We start from the raw sequence: 20,239 nt of genomic DNA, 5'->3' as shown, positions 1-20,239 counted from the left end.
GCAGCGTCTGGTGGTGGCTCTCACACTCACGTTCTAGAGCCTGAGTATGGTTACTATTTCCAGAGAAAAGAAACGTTCATTTGCTTCACTCTTCAGTGCAGGTTCACAGTCAATGCACAGCCCCTAACATTATCAGTTCCATTAAATTGAGCTGAAGAGTATGTTTAGGGCACAAAGTCCTAAAATACCATGAGTCTTACGGCATGCAGATTCTAAGGCAGGATTCAGGGAGAAGGAAAAGTTGGGCCAGGGACACACCAAATATGTTTCTGACACTTCAGTGGCAGAAATCTGAAGTGTCTACTAAAGGCCAATGGAAAATCTGATACGTGAAAAGCTGTATCCTCTTCAGGATGTTATCATTCAATTTTCTTCTCTTTTTCTTTCTTTCCTCCTCTGAACAGCTACAGAGGGGAATAAGATAAAAAGTACAAGGTCCTCTTTTCAACCATCTCATTTCACTCTTATGCTCCTGTGTATTCCACTAGTTTCTATGTACCTATTTGCACTCACAAAGGCATATGTATATCATACTTAAAAAAAGATTACACACACATACACATTCTGCAATTTTCTCTTTTTTTCTGAACATCCTATCTTTTTCTCTTTACACCTCTTCATAGAAGTACACTTAGATGCAATACAATCTTTTTAACAGCTGTATATAAGTCACTACATTGACCTTTAGACTTAAAAGACAGCATGCCGTTAGTAGTTCATTCCCAACTCCTATGGACTCTAAGTGCTGCATGATATCTGATGACATGGTGGCACAGACTGGGCTACTGCCCTAAAAGCTTAATGAAAGTAGGTTCCTTTGAGGAATTACAGAGTTTACTAATCATCAGTCCATTTGTAGCTTCTTTCTTTAGAAGGGTTTGCCATCTGGCCTCCCCCTTCCTTCTCTGTCTGATCACAGGTTCTGCCCCCTGAGGATCCTGTTACAGGAGACGACGTGCAGCTTCCTGAAAAAGCTGTGTGCACTGTAACATCTCTCTGTTCACGTGGTTTTCCTGCCAAGTCTACTCCTTTTCCAGGCAAAAACTCTCATGTTTTCCAGGCTCTGATGACAGTGTTATTAACTCCTTTGTGAAGATTTCACAAACGTCTTTCCTCCTCTCCCATAGGAAGCAAGTTCTCAAAGCCTTTTGTTTACATAGCTGGGTGAAATGTTTACAATATACTATAGTTTTTGTAGCTCTGCCTCCTGGATTAGACTACGAGCATCCAGAGGGCAAGTGATAATGATTTATTCACTTTTAGGTCTAGTGCCACTGTAGTTCCTAGCAAGGAATTATTAAACAATGTTTGTTAAATTTCATTACTGCTGACAGGATGAGGGTCAAGTTCCAGGCATCAAAGAACAGATTCTGTAAGTACTGTGTTTGACTTACAAGTCTACAGCAAGCACTTGAGATAGAACAGCTAACATTTCCTTCTTTTTAAGATCGTCTTTTCACTCAGTGATACCTAGACCAGAGGTTCTCAATATGGCTGCATATTGGGACTCATTTGGAGCTTTACGATAATACAGGTACTTGGTCTCTACCCTAGGTGTATTTAACAATTTCTCGAGGCATACAAATTGTTTAAAAGCTCCACAAGTGGTTCTGATGCACAGACAGGATAGAGAACCCCTTGGCCTGACAGTGCTGAAATCACTGGCTGAAACAGTAAAGGAATAGCAAGTCATGGAGCAGGTGCTGACTGGGAAAAGTAGGACAGAAGGGAATGGGGCTGTTGTGTTGCGATTTAGAGCCTGCCAGTTAGTAAGTTAAAAGGGCCAAAAGAGAAGACAGGCAATCCAGGACAGCAGTGAAGGGTTGGGGTGACAATTAGAAGCTTGGGCAAGCAGAAGAATGTAATTTTCAAAATGGCAGTGTGATTAGCAACAGCCAATTGGCTGGGAATTGGCTTAAAGAGCTGAATGGCCAGTGCACCAGCCTTTGGTCCCTGTGTCAAGCTGTTGCTCTCTGGTGCTCTTCAGAGTAACTCTAGCATTACCCAGAAACAGAGAAATCTAGGTCTAATTCCTGGACCAGTCTTCCATCTAAACTCTTGTGCTGGGTTCTAAAGGAGGCGGTACTACAAGCAAGAGCTTTAGAATCAGACCGCAAGGGTTTGAACTGGTTCTACTGTAACTTCACAGCTGGGTGACTTTGAGCAAATCTAAGCTCCTTGAGCTTCAGGTTTGGTTGTTTGGGGAATTACTAATAAATGAGATAATACAAGTAGGTCTTTAGAACAACTATGCTAATACTTAATAATGGCTAAATGTTATTAACATGGCACAAATTTGGTCAACATATGTAACTTTTTTGTGACTTCATTTCTAAAACTAAGAATAATTAATGACACAATAGAAATACCTAGTTAAAAGAAAACATATTTTTCTTCAAAAATGTTTATAGTCATTAACACAGAGATTTCACCTCTGGGAATCTATTTTAATGGGAAATGAAGACCCTAAATTTAGGGACCCCCCCCCCCGACACTGGAAATAAAATGTTTAACTACAAGAGAAAAGCTAGGTAAACTATGGAACATTTAAATGTTTTGCTAAAAAGATAAAAAGGAAAGTGCTTAGAATATCATGTTTAGTGAAAAAATCTTCAAGAAATCCAAATGTACATGTAACATGGCTCTGTTAATGAGAAAATCTCTATGGATAAAGGGGTAAAAATCTAAAAAATAAGTCAAAATGTTAACTAAAATTGTGTATGAGAGTTGGGGAGGCTGATGACTTTTTCCTTATATAATTCTTTTATTTTTCAAAATTAGGAGGCAAAATTAAAGACAAGGCAGCAGAAAGACATCCCATGTTCATGAATCAGAAGAAAACATTGTTAAGATGGCAATACTCCCAAAACTGATCTATAGATTCAGTGCACTCCCTAACAGAATCCCAGCGGATTATTTCTGCAGAAATTGACAAGCTGGTCCTAAAGTTTGTATAGAAATGTAAGACCCAGAATAGTCCAACAATCTTAAAATTTAAAAGAAGACAACTGGAGGGCTCAGACTTTCTGATTTTAAAACCTACTACAAGGTACAGTAATCGAGACAATGTGGTAACCGCATAAGGACAGACTTACAGATCAATGGAATGGAATTGAGACTCCAGAAATGAACCATTGATGGTCAGTTGATAATTTTGACAAGAGTGCCGAAAAAATTCAATGGGGTAAAGAACAGTCTCTTTGAAAAATGATACTGAGAATGTGGGCTATCCACATGCAAAAGAATTTGGACCCTTATCTCATACCATACACAAAAATAAATGCAGAATCAACTGTAGCCCCAAAACTAAAACACTCCTACAAGAAAATACAGATGTAAAATACAGATCTTTGTGACTTTGGATTAGGCAATGATTTCTTAGATACAACATCAAAAGCACAAATTACAAAAAGAAAAAAACAGATAAACAGGTCTTCATCAAAATTAGAACATTTTGCGTGTCAAAGGACATCATGAAGAACATGAAAAAAACAACTTACAGAATAAGAGAAAACATTTATAAATCATTATATATAAGACAAGGGACTTACATCCAGAATATATAAAACTCAACAATAAAAACAATAGACAAATAACCCAATTAAAATGTGGGCAAAAGATTTATTTGCATAGGCACTTTTCCAGAGAAAATTTACAAATGGCCAATAGGCACATGAAAAGATATTCAACGTCATAAACCACCATGAAAATATCAGTACAAATCAAAACCACAGTGGGATACCACTTCACACTCAGTAAGATGGCTATAATTTAAAAAAAGGAATAATAACAAGTGTTGGCAAGGTTATGGAGACACTGGAACCCTTATTTTGGGTCTTGAAAATAGACTAGAATTAGATTATGTTGATGACTGCCCAACTCTGAATATACTGGAGAACACTTGACTGTATAAACAGGTGAATTTGTGGCATGTGAATATATCTTGACATATTTTTAAGTCTCAAGGGGAAAAAAAAGTATAGAAAATGAAACAACTATTTACCACATAGCTAAATTCTGAATAGAAAATATAACGATAGTAATAATAATAACTCTCAATCTAACCAAAATCATCCTCTGTTGGGAAGCTAGGGAAATGTTGAGTGTGAAGAGGTTTGGTAATCATGGGGACATAGGAAACAGCTAAGTGCTCATCTCAGAGTGTAAGATGTCAATAGATAATGCTGAAGCAACAACAAAAAATCCCAAGAGACAGAAATACACAAATATTACTTAGAGATATAGGAATAAGTATCAAGGAATTAGCTAAAAGATTTGAAGTTGTGACCCCTGGGAAAAGGGAACTATGGTAGGATATCTGGAGAATGCTATTTACCTTATTTAGCCCTGTAGAGTTAGTTGACTTGTTAAAGTATCAACACTTGAAAAAAAATTTTTTTTTTTAAAGAAAGCAGAAACCAAAATTAAATGCATCAAACACTATAGAAGCAGACTTAGAGTGAAAGACTCCTCTGGAGTTTAGTTACACTTGAGGTATCTTATAAGAGACTAAACAATTAAGTCATTAGAAAAATGAGCATATATTCTTACCCTCAAACCCTCATTACCTTAGGCCTTGATGGCTGACATAAGTTTTAAGCTTGAATTTCAAGCTTATGACCATCTATTGATAACATTTGGATTCCCTCTGGCTGGCTCAGTGCTTAGATTTTTGTTCTCGATTCCCTGTCACTCTCTTTAATTCTACCTGTCAGTTCACAGTTATTATAAAACCCACATTCATGATCTTTTCAATATCCTGGTTTCTCATTTTCTTGACCTTCTTCTTCTACAATAGCCTTGTCCTTTCACTCATTTATTTCTTGGCCTTATTATTAACAGTATCTTCATTATTACTAAAATCCTCCACTATCTCAATTTCAACCACCACCTATTTTCCCAGTTCTCTTCAGCACTCCAGTGCCAACAATTCTTCATCCCCCGGGGACCCTCAGTTCATTGATCCTACCACTTCTACCCTCAGCCCTATTATATCCTCACCTCTCTCCTTACCCAGTTTAACTCCGATAGCATATCTATCTTCAACTCCCTTGGCCCTCCACTCACTGCATCATACTTGCAGATTTAAACCACATCCCTGATTAAAACCACCTTTTCCACCTACAGCCTGCCTTACTTGTGCAGCAGACACACAACCATACTGACTGCTCATTTTCAATGAGTGAGTGCTAGCCTTACGTTGATTCTTTGCTCAACAATCATATTTCCCTGGTCCATTTGCTCTCTATTCTCTATGTGACTATTTCAAACTTTTCTCTCCTCAAATCTCTATCACCTCTTCCTCTAATCCTTATTCTCAGTTGATGATCCTGATTCCAACGTCACTAAGAAAACAAAAACTTCCACAAGTTCTGACCCTCCCACTTATCCATCTACCTTCACCGTGCCTTTTATTTCTTTCTGATCACTGTGGATGAACAATCCACACCCATGACATAGGCCTACTCTTCATCTTATATATTCGAGGTCATCCCCTCACTCAAGGAAACCGCTCCAGCAAATTTCCCTGCATGTTTTCTCCTGGACTAGAGGATCCTTCTAATCACATACAAAATACTATATTCTCACTAAAAACAAACTAACATTGCTTCATCCTCTAACTACCATTTCCTGTCTTCTTTGCTTTCTAGCAAGATTCCTTGAAAAAGCCTCCTCTCTTCCCATCCTCCTGAACAACACTAACCATGCCACTGACACGCCACCAAAAACTGTTCTCACCAAGGTTGCTAAATAACCCCAGTACTGCCAAATCCAAAGGTCAGTTTTCAGCCCTCATCTTACTTGGCATGCCAAAAACATTCAACCAAATTGATCCCTCTTCCCTTTACTTACTTTATACAATATTCTGTTTTTCTCTTAATTCTCTGGTTGTACCTGATGTTCACCTCTCCAACTTCTAAATATTAGGATGCTCCAAGGCTCAGACCCCAGACTTATTCTCTTTTCCATATATAGCTTCCTTTTACCTATATGATAATAAATCCCAAATTTACAACTCTAGCCCTGAACTGCAGAATCAAACATCTAACCGCCTCTTTGATATCCCCATTTAGATATCTAATAATCATATCAAACAACATATCGAGCTATTCCCTCAAACTGCTCCTCCTGCAGTGATTCCTATAGAGGTTAATGGTTACTCCATCCTAGCTTCACAAACCAAGAACTCTGATGTTAACTCTTCCTTATATCTCACATCTGATCCCATAGAACCTTCTGTTGTCTCCATCATGTAAATATATCCGGAATTTGAAGACTTTTAAAAATTGTATTGTCCACTACCTCTCTGGTCCAAGTCACCATCATTGTTTCCTAGGTTACTTCAATAAGTTTTTAAATTAACTTCCAGTTTTACCCTGATCCCCTTACAATTCGTTTTCAACACAGAAGTTAGAATGACCAAGAAAAGTCAGATCGTATACTTCTCTATTCAAAACCCTCCATCGTTTTTTTGTCTATCAAAATAAAAGCCAAAACTGTACAAGAACCTTATTTTCCACTACTATTTCCTGTCCTCTCTTCTGCCCGCTTTAGCCACAGGGATTACAGCTCCATCAGCCTCTTTGAGGAACACAAAACATGCCAGGTCTGCTCCTGCTTCAGGGGGTTTACATTTGCTGTTTTGTCCACCAGAAACATTCTCAAAAATATCCTCATGACTTACCACTTTACTACTTCACTTTCTGTACTCAAGCACCATCTTTTCATTGAGGTTTCTATGGGCACCTAATTTAAAATTTTAACAGTATGCTGTTATTCTCCCATTCCTTCTTTCCTTTTCCCCTAATCCATGTATTACTACCTAACGAGCAAATTTTATTTAACTTGTTTACTGACTCAAACTAATATGTAAGCTTCATTTCTGATTCTTGATTCTTTTGATTACTGCAGAATCCACAGCAAATCAGAATAGTGCTTAGCACATAGTAGATGTTCAACAAATATTTAAAGAAATAAATCTACCAGTGTATTCCAGTGCCTTGTGTAGATAATAAACATAGTGTTCAGAAAATATATATTTAAAAAAATGTCAGTAAGATGGTGCTTTCCTTCAAAAACATACTAAAATAAGATCAAATCTAGCTCATCATTTTGTACTGCAGAACTAACCCAATAAAAACATAAAAGAACTTAGAAAAATGCATGGAATCCTTACCAAGGTCGGCTTTCACCTCTCTCTTCTTTTGAGAGGCCCATCCCACTATGGAGAGTTTATCTCCTCCTGATTTCTCCTCTAAATCTCTATTCAAGCGCCAGACTTTCAGTGTATTGTCATCAGAGCAAGTAGCAATCTACAGAGAACCAGAGAGGGAGTTAGTAAGTTTCAACCAAAGATTCACAACAAAGTAAAAAGTAGACATGTCTTTAAGGGCTCATGACTAGAGAATTATTCTCTCTGATACAGAAAATGCTACCTAAAAGGTCAGATACTTTCATTCTTTGCTTTCGGAAATCATTCCAGTTTTCCAAAGAAGTGGATCCTTTCATTTCTTTATATACACTCTGCGGGTATGACTATTGTAACCAGTGATTTCTCAGCTAACCTAAAGCTCTACTATAAAACCAGGTTCATTTCATTTTATTTTCAAGAAGTTGGGCAAATCATTATCACCTTCTGTATAACTACAAAACATACATAATTACGATGTCATTTTTCTCTTACATGATTAATCAGTGTGATGTCACTGATATTCAATTTATATGACTTTCTTCAGAATTCTTCAAGTTTTGGCTTATTGCAAGTAATGGGATCACTCCCAAGATCTGACTTAGCCCATGACTCTAGTATACTGTAACAAGTAGAATGAAACCATTCCCTAAGATTCTTTTTCAGATAGGTAAAGGAGCAATCTGGGAAAACAACAAGTTCACTAGCCTGAAAGAAGTTAAAAATAACCTTTGCCCCTTTAAAAATATCTGACCGTTCCTGATCTTGGTCCCAAGCCTTTTATGGCAGAGAAAGTCCAGCTTGAAGAGCTTGTGGCAAATGGCCACTGGTACCAGAGCTGTTCCCTAGCATTTGTTTATATAATTTCTCTATTTCAGTAACTAAAGAGAGAGAAAAAATGAACACACGTTCTCTTAAGACTTGGCCCCCAAGAGGCTGGCAGCTTTTTCCTTTCCTTACTGGGAGGCCAAAAGAAGACACACATATTTAACCGCTCAAAGAGATGCCTGGGATCCCCAGTTGTTCTATAGTCTATTATCTAGTTGTTACTTACAGAGCAACTATTAAGTCTGAGTGTCTGAAAATTAATATTATCTTATTTAATTCTCATAATAGAAAAGCCTGACACTCAAATAACCTCATCGACAAAACAAGAGCTAGAATTTATTTATTTTTCAAACTTTAAACTTTTTATCTTGTATTGGGGTATAGCCGATTAACAATGTTGTGACAGTTTCAGGTGAACAGTGAAGGGACTGAGCCATACATATACATGTATCCATTCTCCCCCAGACTCCCCTCCCATCCAGGCTGGCACATAACAATGAAGAGAGTTCCATGTCCTATACAGTAGGTCCTTGCTGGTTATCCATTTTGAATACGGCACTGTGCACATGACCTTCCCGAACTGCCTAACTATCCCTTTCTCCCAGCTCAGAGCTAGAATTTAAATCCAAGTTTTTTCAATTTCAAAGTCTAAACCTTTTTTCTTTAAAGTGGGTAATTTACATTCCTAATTCTAGGGTAGGGACAAAATTATTTCAAAGACCCTTTTGAAAAGGCGGTTGTTAATGAATATGGGAAAACAGCCCTGCTACTTCCTTTGAGTCTTTTCTATGTATAGAGATAAGGACAATATACAATGGATGAAGAAAAATGACATGATTAACTGAGTAATTTGAAAAAAATTCATCTTGAAGTTCTATGAAGATAAAATTCCTTATTAAAAGCAGATATTTCACTGGAAATCACATGGAAACTTAAGAGGGAAAATGTCACTGGGATGTAATTATTAGTGATTAAAGCAATAGTTAAAAAAAAAAGTCTATCATGAGTTCATCACAGAAATGGCTATACAGGGATACAGAAATAAAAGCAAATCCATAGTAGTACTTGAAAGCCAGCAGGGATATCCTGAGTAGATCAGACCATGAGAAGATTCTAGAAGATAGAAAAACAGATAGGCACAATAGGCAACAAACCTTCAAGACATAATAGACGAAATGGAGCTCTCCACAGAAGGAACATTTCTGGTAAATCCAAACTAACCCAGAGACCAAAGGTGGGGGGCTGGGAGAGTGAGTGGAACCGGGGACACTATTATATGAAATCCCTATATATATGTGGAATTTATTGTTTCTGGGATTTCTGCCTTTCAGGTTTTTAAAATTTGTTTAAAGTATCACTATTAAAAAATTATTTTAAAGTCAGCATATTTTCTTCTTTTCAGAGTGTCTATAACAGTTTAGAGTTACTTCTTCCATAGTTTAGTCACAGATAGCCAAACATTTTAAGACTTCACAGTAAGCATTTTTTAGGCATGTGAGAATCCAAACTGGTCTGTGAAGAACAGTCAAGCCATTACTTTTAATATACATTAATAATACATACAAAGTCAGAAATACTAGTTTTCTTCACTTCATATTTTCTTTTCACCTTAATTTTAAGATGAAATTTTACTAACGTTATAAACTTAAATTCTATGTTTAGGAAAGGAATGACTTTAGAGAACTAAGAAATCCACTTGGTAGAAAAAAACAGAATGTGTGATTAACGATGATATAAATCCTGGATGGCCTCTAGATCTTTAAAGATTTAAACATAAAAGTCTATATTGGGAAAATCTACAAATCTGTGATCTTTTACACCAGACACAGAGATTCGCTCACAAACCTTTGTGAAGTCTGATGGACACCAGCACACAGATGTGACCTCTTGAGAATGACCCAGGAGCACAGTAGGGGGATGCCAGGGCATGGAGACCTATCACACCATCAAAAACAAACAGGTCAGCAGGGCAGTGTTAGGTCTCCCAGACAGAGGCTTCAAATTTATCCATACTTGTATCTTAGATAGCTTTAGAGTTGTTACCCAAAATCCCTAGACATGCCTAGTTATAGCTCAGAAAAAGAGACCCAATGGGCAATGAAAGTATTTCTGTCATTAATCTGAAAAAAACAGAAGGAAAACAGCCAGAATAAGTAAACAGTATGAGGTAAGATGCCAGAACAGGTCTTATTTCAAATCAGGACTACTTAGTTATACGTATTTTGATTAAAATTCAAGACTGAAAGGGTGAGTTTCAGCGGCTAGGTATAACACTTCGAGTGGAACCTAGACTAAATTTTAGATCTTCTCTAGTCAGCTACTTCCAGGAACACTGCACTTACTAAATCCTGAAGGTACTTGAGAAATGATAGCAGATCTCTTGGGACAAGGGGATAGTCTTTCTTCCAAAAGAACTCACTGACTTCTATGAAAGCCAAACGTTATACTCCTTCATTTTAAAGGGGGAAAAGCTATATTCTACACGGCACTTTGGTATTTTTTTTGGGAAAAAAAATTTCTCTGAAATTTTATTTTCAGTTCATTTGCTTAAAGAAACTGAATTTTCAAGTTAAGTATTGTCACATTTTAATGTACAAAAGAAGGGTCACATTATGCAGTACTACACAGGTGACTAAGAATGATATTTTCCCCCTCACTGGAAGCTATTAGTGATATGCATTTGACGGCGGACTCATTCAAGAGCTGTCAATCCCTGTCAGAGGCCATGGGCATTAATCAGCACAACACAAAGAGTACAGACTCACATAGCTATTATTAGCATATGTACTTGAAAAAGAGAAATTATTCTCTTCACATTTACCTGAGACTCTTAATCATTGTTCATTCATATGAAGGAGGCAGCACTCTGAGAAGAATATTTGGAAGAATGACTAAGTAACTAAATGGACTCCTCAGACTGTAGTGAAGAGATCTGACATGAGGTCTGATTCATGAGGTATCCAACTCAATTATCACTACTCCTCTCCTGGGTTAAATGGCACATACGTAATGATTCAAAAAGGCAAAGAAGATAAACAGCAGAATCTGATTTGCCTTGCTGGATTAATTAAAGTTTAACACAAAAGGAGGCTTTTCTCTGAGCTCTAAAAGGATCTCACTGGCTGCCTACTCCTACAATCCCACAGAACTCATTCTCTCACAGGCTGGCATATTTTAGAAAAGACTTTCAAGGTAGACTCTAATGATCTCAACAGTCATAGAAATTCTCAATGGTCCCAACCTACAAAGTTTCTCTTTATCCAAGACCCAAGAAGGATGGGTAATAGCAAATTAAAAGAGGAAATCCTATGTCCTCCTGACCCTCCAGGGTAACAACATATTATTTTACTCCATGTATTTACTTGCTTCTTGCTTCTAGCTCATCATCTCACGGTACTGCCCCTTCCTCAGTTTCTGAGACATTACATATACCTAGGAGAACCTGAGTGTCTATATTGAAGATTAAAATAAATGTCAAGAAAAAAAATGCCCACCAATAGAATGTATGTACATTTCTGCATTTATCTATAGGATTTAAGAGGAAAAAAAAAACAACCCCAAAGATAGACATGCTGGAAAAATTTTTTATAATTTGATAATAAGGCGGGAATAAAAATAGTGACAATAAAAGTCAGCATTTATTGAATGATTGCCATGAACCAGGTATCTTACATAGCATTAAAAGTGAGGGGAGGGTTTCTAAAAAGTTAAAAACATAGAATTAGTTACCATACGACCCAGCAATTCTACTCTTGGGTATACACTTCCAGGAGAATTGAAGACATAGTCAAACAAAAATTTGTACATGAATGTTCATAGTAGCTCTGTTCATAAAGCCAAAAAAGTGGGGACTTCTCTGGTGGCCCAGTGGTTAAGAATCCACCTTCCAATGCAGGGGACATCAGTTTCCTCCCTGGGGGGGGAAACTGAGATCCCACATGCTGAAGGACAACCAAGTCCACACGCCACACAGGAGAGAAGTCTGTGAGATGCAACAAACGATCCTGCATGCTGCAACTAAGACCGGATGCAGCCAAATATATAAAGAAATAATTTTTTAAAAAAGCCAAAAAGTGGAAAAGTTTAAATGTCCATCAACTGATAGACAAATAAGGTCTACAATGGAATACAATGGAATATTCCTCCATAAAGAGGAATAAAGTACTGATATAACAAAATGGATAAATTTTATGAAAGCAAAGCCAGACATAAAAGATCATGTCTATATATAATTCCATTTATAGGAAATGTTCAGAATAGGCAGATCTAGAGACAGAATGCAGGTTAGTGGTTGCCAGAAGTTGGGAGAAGGGAGGGATGGAGTGACTCCTATAGGTTATGGGCTTTCTTTCGGGAGTGATAAAAAATGTCTGGGAATGAGATGAGATGGTTGCACAATACTGTGACTATACAAAAAAAAAAAAAAAAAAAAAAATCACCGAACTGTACACTTTAAAATGACTATAATGGTGAATTTTACAGTATTCAAATTCTATCTCAATTTAAAAGAAAAAGTGGAGGAAAGGGCATGTTGTAGGCTGTAATGAGAACTTATGTCCAACAAGTTTTTATGAACGTAAGTAACAAGTGTTTTCACAGTTGAGGACTATTCCAGTGTGGTAAAGTATATCTGATGACTACTCCAAAAAAAATTAATTTCTTCTAATGAAATTCAGGTGACTTAAATCTTTCATTCTTATTCAAATATGTTTTTATTTATTGTCACTTCATTATAATATTCATTATAATAAAAATATTATCATAATGACATGATTTCACTTTTGAAAACCTCCCTCTACTTTTAAACAGAAAGAGGAGACTATTAAGTCCAAGAGACTTTTTTACATCTATGCATTCTGGGCAAGGTCAAAACACAAAAAATTGTCTTCTCTTACAAATTTTAGTTGTTACAGAATAAAAGCTTAACTCAAGGCAGGAGAAATTCCTAAGGTAAAACTCTCAAAACAATGAAGGTACCTTTAGAAGCAACTGGCCCTAACCTACAGACCTCATAAAACATTCTGTATACTTGAACAGGCAAAAAAGGTCAGCACCTTTCCTCAAAAAACCTCCTTACTCTGCTCAGTTAGAGACCAAACCTAATCTTCATTTCTGCCATGAGATCATTTACACTTCCTAAAGTGTCAGGCTCAATGTTTCGCCAGTCAGCGGTAGAATGACGGTGCCAAATCAGTTTATTTATAACCACTTCAATACTATTCAGTGGCTCTATCAGAAATGAACCAGGGAAGGGGGGGGGGGGGCAGGGGTTAGGGTAGGACAAGGGATAGGAAATTTAATAAGAAAAAAACATCATATTAAATCTTTTTATTATTGGGCTTCAGTGTCAGAAAGCCGAACTAAATTACATCTCCTCTTTGCTGGGCAGTGGTTAGGACTGGAAGGCCATTCATTCTCTTCTGCCTTGAGATCTAAAACTCCATTCTTTCACCCTATTTTCTTGTGCCTATGGGCTTTTTTGACATAGGAAAATCCTTACACCTGAGAGAATTCTGACCTAATGGCCTGACTACTCAGCTTGTGTGCAACTGTTTTTAAATTACACACTACATCCCACCCTCCTTTTCTTACCATGGAAAAGAGAAATTGAGCCACCTCAGCAGGCAAATTCAATTTTAGGAGCAGTAAGTTTGCCAAGATCTCAAATATCAGAACCTGCACACTGAGTTATGTGTGGACAGGCAGGAGAACATCAAGTCTGAACCACATCACTCAGCACCGACATGTGACCCAGCCTAGAATTCAGAAAGGGTCACCCATGTGTGTGATACCCACTGACTGGATGTTTGAAAATGAGTTACTAATGAACAGCCAAGTATCTTTACTGCTTGTCTTTACCGAGAGGAAGCATCCCTCAACCCAGATTTCCTGGGAAAAAAAAAAGCAAGCCTTTGTACTAGAGCAAAGAGGAACTTTAGAAATTGACAATTAAAAAAACAGAAACAAAACAAAGCCAGAAAACAAACAAAAGTACTGGCAATAAACTATACATATACACATACACTCACACACACACATAACTATATATATAATTACAAAACTGATTTTGAAATATGATCAGTGCCTAATTGCTTTTTGCATAATCCTTTATTATGCTTTTTGGAATCTTTGAAATTTTATTTTTAAGAAAAAAAATTTAAAAGATACTGACCTTGGTAGGAATAAAATCCTCTAGCTAAGTTGGGAACCAAAGCAGAAAAAGGAATGTAGGTAAGATAGTGAGGGAAGGAAAAACCAAAAGTAATAAATATGCAGCATAAGACCAGATTATGAAACAGAAACATTAGTGCTAGTCACATAAAGTTTAAAGCTCAAGTAAGAAGAATTTTATAGACAAGTAGTTATGTAAAACTCTTATCATAAGATGAGGGTCTCAAGTATATATTTTATAAGAAAATTTTCATTTAAAATTCAGTAGGTGTGTGTGAAGAAAGAGGCAAGGTCAACAAAAAAGCATCTTGGATAGAACAACATCTCCACCCTGTGACCATCAAGGTTACTGTTACTAAAGCTTCGGAGAAGGCCGTGTCCCTTTTCACATTTAATCATTTCTGAGTACCTCCCTCAGGACTTGTTGAAATTAAGCGGAAGAACGTCTCGTATCTGATAGCATCTACCCCTGTCCTGCATTAAAGATATGACTTCCTGGAAGTTGACAGGACTAAAGATGATACAACTGTGTCCTGAAAAGGGATTTAATATTGAACCTACAGGTCTATGAAATTTCAGTCACTATGATTCTAAAATCTAAAATCAATAAACTTTGATCATTTATTTCACCAATGTCTGTGACATTTATTAAATTATAGGGCAATCATTATTTCTAGCCCTAGGAAAACACCTCAATGCTCATTTTCTTTGAACTCAGACATTTCTATAATTAATTATTCCACAAGAGTCATTTTCCAGTGGTTAGCAGGTGCTAGTTGTATTTCAATTTTCTCTGCTTGACTTCAAATGAATAGCTTTAAATTTCTTAGCCTATAGTAGCTGCTTTAGAACCACTATTTAAAATGTAAAAACAAAAAATTACACATTTGTGTAACAGAAACAGGGAATCTGTAAAATAAATAAATGAATAAATAATGCTATTAAAAAAATACAAAATTGACAAAGCAGCCACATCGATTTTAATAACTTGACAACTAGCCACTTAGAGAGGAGTAAAAAATACAATTATTACATGAATATTTTTGAATGAGTGTTTTGTGCAAGGTTCTATGGGTGATTGGGGTGTAGGATTCTAGGATCCAAATACTGTACTATATTACTGTACCAAATTAATACAAAATTGTATGAGTCTGAAAACACAGGGCAGTAAGGCAGTACAGCATGTTTTTCCAAGAAGCAGGACAAAGTATCTAAGAATCTTTCCTGTCTTCTGAATTCTCAGCTCCCTCATGATCTGAAAGTCTGCTGAAGGATGTGGATTTCGATTTCTGAGAAGCGTACCGTGGAAGTGTGATATATTTGGTCACAGAGTGAAGTTTTGGCTGTATTAAGAGGCAAAAAGCAATTTTTACTAAACATCTGATATAGAAACGCTAAAGTTTGGTAACTTACCTTCCAGATGTAGGCAGCTTCATCACTTGAGCCACTGACTAAAAACTGGTCATCTGGACTAATACTGGATTTAACATAAAAGGTAGAGTTCTGATGTCCATTGAAGACAGCCACTGCCAGAAGGAAAAGAATCAAATTACTTGGTTCTTTTTATTTCCAGTTTTCAAATAAATGCAGACAGTATACATATCCTAAAAAGTTTTACTAATGTGTTGACTAATGAAGCAGATGGTCAAGCAAGTCAGCAAATAAAAAAGAACTGGACACTGGCAGAAAAAGAAAGGAAATCCTAGGAAGGCTTTGTATTAAGACCCAATCTCATGATCTAAGCCCAAATACTTGGTATGGAGTTAGCTATAGAGAAGACAGTGACAAAAAATATTATTAAAGGAAGAACAGAGTCGGTGTCTAATCCTTTAGTAAAAATGTCTTTGTTAGACCCTCTCTTTTCACCCCAGGCTAGGTTTTTTTTCCATTGCATTAAACATTGGTCTTTCTTCCTCTTAAACTTCAAATCTCTTAAGGATATATTTCACAAATATATTTTTCTTTCCTCACTAGACTTCAGACTTCATAATGCTTTGAACAGAGGAAATCTTCAAACATTTGCTGTACGAATGGGTAAAAAATCAGTGAAAGGAGAGTTAAGATTTACGGATAGTCTACCTGAGACGCGGTAACCTTTAAACTCAACTTTAGGTAGGCTGAAGAGGAGACGTGGCCAATGAGGTAAACTATATGTGCATACGTAAGATAACCCAGCTAGGTTAGGGTAGACCTCTCAATATCCAGGTCTACCATACTGTGCTTGATATGTTAATTCCATCCTAAGGAGACCAAAACCTGAGGCCTCAGGCATCAGAACTCTACCAGGAAATAAAAGAAAAAATATCCTGGTCATTGGAAAATTTAAGGATACATTCAGGAAGGAAAAAATACTTCACTGCAGTCTTCTAATGGAGGGGGAAAAAAGAATTATTATTGGAAGGACTGATGTTGAAGCTGAAACTCCAATATTTTAGATGTGAAGAGATGACTCTTGGAAAAGACCCTGATGTTGGGAAAGATTGAAGGCAGGAGGAGAAGGGGACGACAGAGGATGAGATGGTTAGATGGCATCACTGACTCAATGGACGTGAGTCTGGGTAAGTTCTGGGAGTTGGTGATGGACAGGAGGCCTGGCGTGCTGTGGTTCAAGGGGTCGAAGAGTTGGACACGACTGAGTGACTGAACTGAACTGAACTAACAGCTTTCCTTAAGTACTCACAAAAATCTCTTCCTTTTGCTAGAATAAAAAATTAGATTAAAAAAACAAAGTTTGTATTTAAAGCTCTTCAAGAAAAACCCTGCATGTCAAATACACTGTCACATCAAATACTGCAACTGTTAAAGTTAAGCAAGACATGAATTAGTTCAGATACACGTATAATAGAGTTACTATGACAGATAAATCCTCACAAAATAGACAGGATCCTTTACTCTGAATATAATTCCAAAACTAAAATTGCTCATCTTTCTCAGCTCTTGGCTATGAATGGAAAACTACAGACCAAATTTTCCACTAAACTCTTAAGTATTTATTGCCCTCTGCTGGTCTAAGAAAGACAACATAAAATTCACAGGAAATGCTTAACCCATGTGGAAAAAATCCTTCTAAACCTATAGTGCTTTAATTAGTTTAATTGTTGACAATTTGGGCTCTTAAAATGCTTCATTAAGATGCTTCAGAGTAGTCCTTATAAACATCACTTCATATAATAAAATGCTGTGAATTAAAAGGTACAGAAGATCAAGTACTGAGTTCAGGACCTTAAGTTTTGAAAAAGACAAGCAATTACTAGATCTCTATTTCTCTCACACACTCATCTGTCGATTTCTGAGAAACATACGTTATCTGCCAACCTATATCTATATATGAGAGCCAATCAAACAATTTCAGGAGCACAGAGAAAAGGTTACTTAATTATTAGTTAAGTGGCCTTGGGCATATTTGTTTGATGGCAGAAGAACAACTAAATTTAAGGCCCCTTTTGGTGTTACACATAACAAAATGATATAGGAAAAGTTCTTGGACATCTGGTAATATAATTAGGCTTTCATCTTCTGGGGAAAAATTTTGAAGAGTTTGTTTTATATGACTAAATAAATCAGTTGTTGTTCAAGTTCTAAATTCAATCAAGAAGACAGCAAGCAAAGTTATAAAACCTCTTTCCTTTTCCAAACATTCTTACTCTTGTTTAGACAACATCAGACCTAACGCAGGGCATTAAAAATGCCACGTATGATACTGTCATAGGTATGGAAGTCCTAATAATGGCTTGGGGTCAGTCTTAGGAAACCTCTGTAAATACCCAGCTAAATTCCGCACTATTGCAAGATTTCTTTTTTATCAATGTATCTTACTTTAGTGGGAACTGGGTAGCTCTAGGGATTGGTGATAGAATTCAAAGTCTTTTTCTGACAGTTATACATGAGAAATAGGTAGGTTACAAGTATGTAGCTTGCTTAAACAATTGATAATGTCCTTAAAATGATGTAACTCTAACCCTCTTGAGAGTATGCTTGAGAAACTAATTTTTTAAAATGTCATTTATTAGCTTTATATATTCCACTTATAAATATATGTAATATATATAAATATAAAATATATAAGCTTTTTATAGTCCACTTATAAATTATATATTCCACTTATAATTTTCTTAAGGGAAAAAAAAAGTGAGATTAGGGAAAACATCCAGAAATAAAATAGCCTCTGTCCAACATTAAGGAGAAGGCTGAGGTAGGTAGGAACTATTTTGAGGGCTTAAAACTAAGCCCCCTAATTTTAACAAATAACCCACACACAGGACAAAAGCTGAACAGAACATCTTTCTCTATCCTACAAATATTGAAATAATCCTAAGTATACCTAAACGGGCATAATTTCAGGAAAGACTTACTATTAAAATTAAGCCACCACAGGGAGCAGGATTCTGTTCACTTGTGAAATCATCACAAGGTTAGAACATCTATGAATCACTGGAGCTAATCAAAGACCCCAAAGCCCCTATATGTCTTCATAAATTCAGTACAGAAAAAACAAACAACATTAAATTATCATTAATGAAAAAAAATCCCTATTATTTTCCAGGAAAGAATCTGAATGACTAAGATCCTACTTGGAGAAGTCTTTAATCCAGTCATATTGAACATGTAGATGTTGTCATCTGTGCAGTTAGCAAATAAAGTGGAGCCAGTAGAATCCAAAATCAGACTTGAGTATCCTGGAAAAAGGAATTGAGTTAGCAAGTGCTGATGACAGAGCACTGGAGGTGAAAATGATCTTTTTAGATCATGTCGTAAGAAGTATCATCAGAATTCTTATTCCCCCAAATTTCTACAAACCAAACTTATTCTTCTGAGTTTTTTAACTTCAAAAAGATACTTTCATATACTAGTTTCTCAAGTCAACTGAGAATAACAGTTGCTGAAAACTAGCTTGATATTTAAAATTTTGACAAAACTTACATATCAAAAAAGCCCTACAAAAGAGTCCTACAGAATACAAAGGCTTACCTAGTTTTCGAGTGCTGCTACCTGGGTACAGGAAAGACTTGGATGCTATGGGTTCCTGTCGATAAGCGGTATAATTCTTACGTAAATCCCATATTTTGATTATGCTAAAAATCAAGGTGAAGACATAGTTTATTTTGTAGTCCTTTTCCAACACCAATCAGTTTCAACTACGTTTGAATGTGAAATGACTTTAATTTAACTCCTCTGGCACATCAACCAGCTACAGTGAGGATATTTTATTGGGAAACAGATTGAACTATCTCATACTCTTGTCTCCAATGTCAGGCTAACAATTCTAGCAGAACGGAAACAGATGTGTTCTGACCCACAGATGGGTTGCCCTGAGTTTACTTCAAGAGAGCGGAAAAGGAAGATGAAGGTTGAGTGCTGATAGTCATTGTTTCATTGTTTTTAGGAAAAAAATACACTTCCTAAGCCGTTAACATTCCACATGTAACCTTTGACATCATTAAGTACAAAACTGTGTTCCTATGGTTATACCTCTATACATTAACTCTTTAAGAAATCTAGTCTAAACAACTTTTCCTGTGAAGTAAGAGTATTTTTATATTTCAACTACTGGAATAATTTTCCTAATTTTCGAGATCTACTTTGTAGACAACTTGAAAACACAAGCTTGGTTATAAAAGGGCAGTATTCCTTGGAAAGAAAGCTTTCACAAAGAAAGCCATTTACAAATATAACTAATAACCTTTAGATAATCCTTCATTTGTGCCTGAAAATTTGGTCCACAGAAGAGTTTTAGTGTTTAGAGAACACAACAGAAATCTTAAGTTTATTAAGCCATCATATTTTTAAATTAAACTTTTTGAAGGGAGGGATATCTTGGGAGATATAATGGGCAAAAAGGGGGCAAAGAAGAATATTTTAAAAAGAAAGAGTTCCTATACTCAATGAACTTGAATTCCAACAAAGTAAAAAATCAATTAGTATCACAATCTTATATGGAAGCCAAAAATTTAGACCAATCATGAATGGAAAGTATGTGAAAATCCTTAGGCCTTAACATGAATCTAGTTAGAGTACTCCCTGAAATGCCAACTACATGCCCAGAATCAGGTT

At 36.3% G+C, this 20,239-nt stretch overlaps 1 protein-coding gene across 3 annotated transcripts in view; it reads right to left on the bottom strand.

The window, feature by feature from the left end:
• The window catches only part of DTL (denticleless E3 ubiquitin protein ligase homolog), a 48,259-nt gene that overhangs the window by 6,465 nt on the left and 21,555 nt on the right, over window positions 1-20,239 (bottom strand). For 2 of the 3 annotated variants that reach the window (XM_020910349.2, XM_070473905.1), the window contains 5 exons: window positions 19,157-19,260; window positions 18,760-18,864; window positions 15,602-15,714; window positions 9,863-9,952; window positions 7,178-7,313 (listed from right to left, as the gene is read on the bottom strand). In XM_020910349.2, coding sequence (XP_020766008.1) covers window positions 7,178-7,313; window positions 9,863-9,952; window positions 15,602-15,714; window positions 18,760-18,864; window positions 19,157-19,260 — 548 coding nt within the window. The remainder of the gene's footprint in view (window positions 1-7,177; window positions 7,314-9,862; window positions 9,953-15,601; window positions 15,715-18,759; window positions 18,865-19,156; window positions 19,261-20,239) is intronic. The other variant, XM_020910350.2, reaches the window with a different exon arrangement.

This window comes from Odocoileus virginianus, chromosome 11 (genome assembly GCF_023699985.2).
Source record: "Odocoileus virginianus isolate 20LAN1187 ecotype Illinois chromosome 11, Ovbor_1.2, whole genome shotgun sequence".
NCBI classification, from domain to species: Eukaryota; Metazoa; Chordata; class Mammalia; order Artiodactyla; family Cervidae; genus Odocoileus; species Odocoileus virginianus.
The sequence above is the reverse complement of the archived record's forward strand: the minus strand, read 5'-3'. Positions and strand labels throughout refer to the sequence as shown.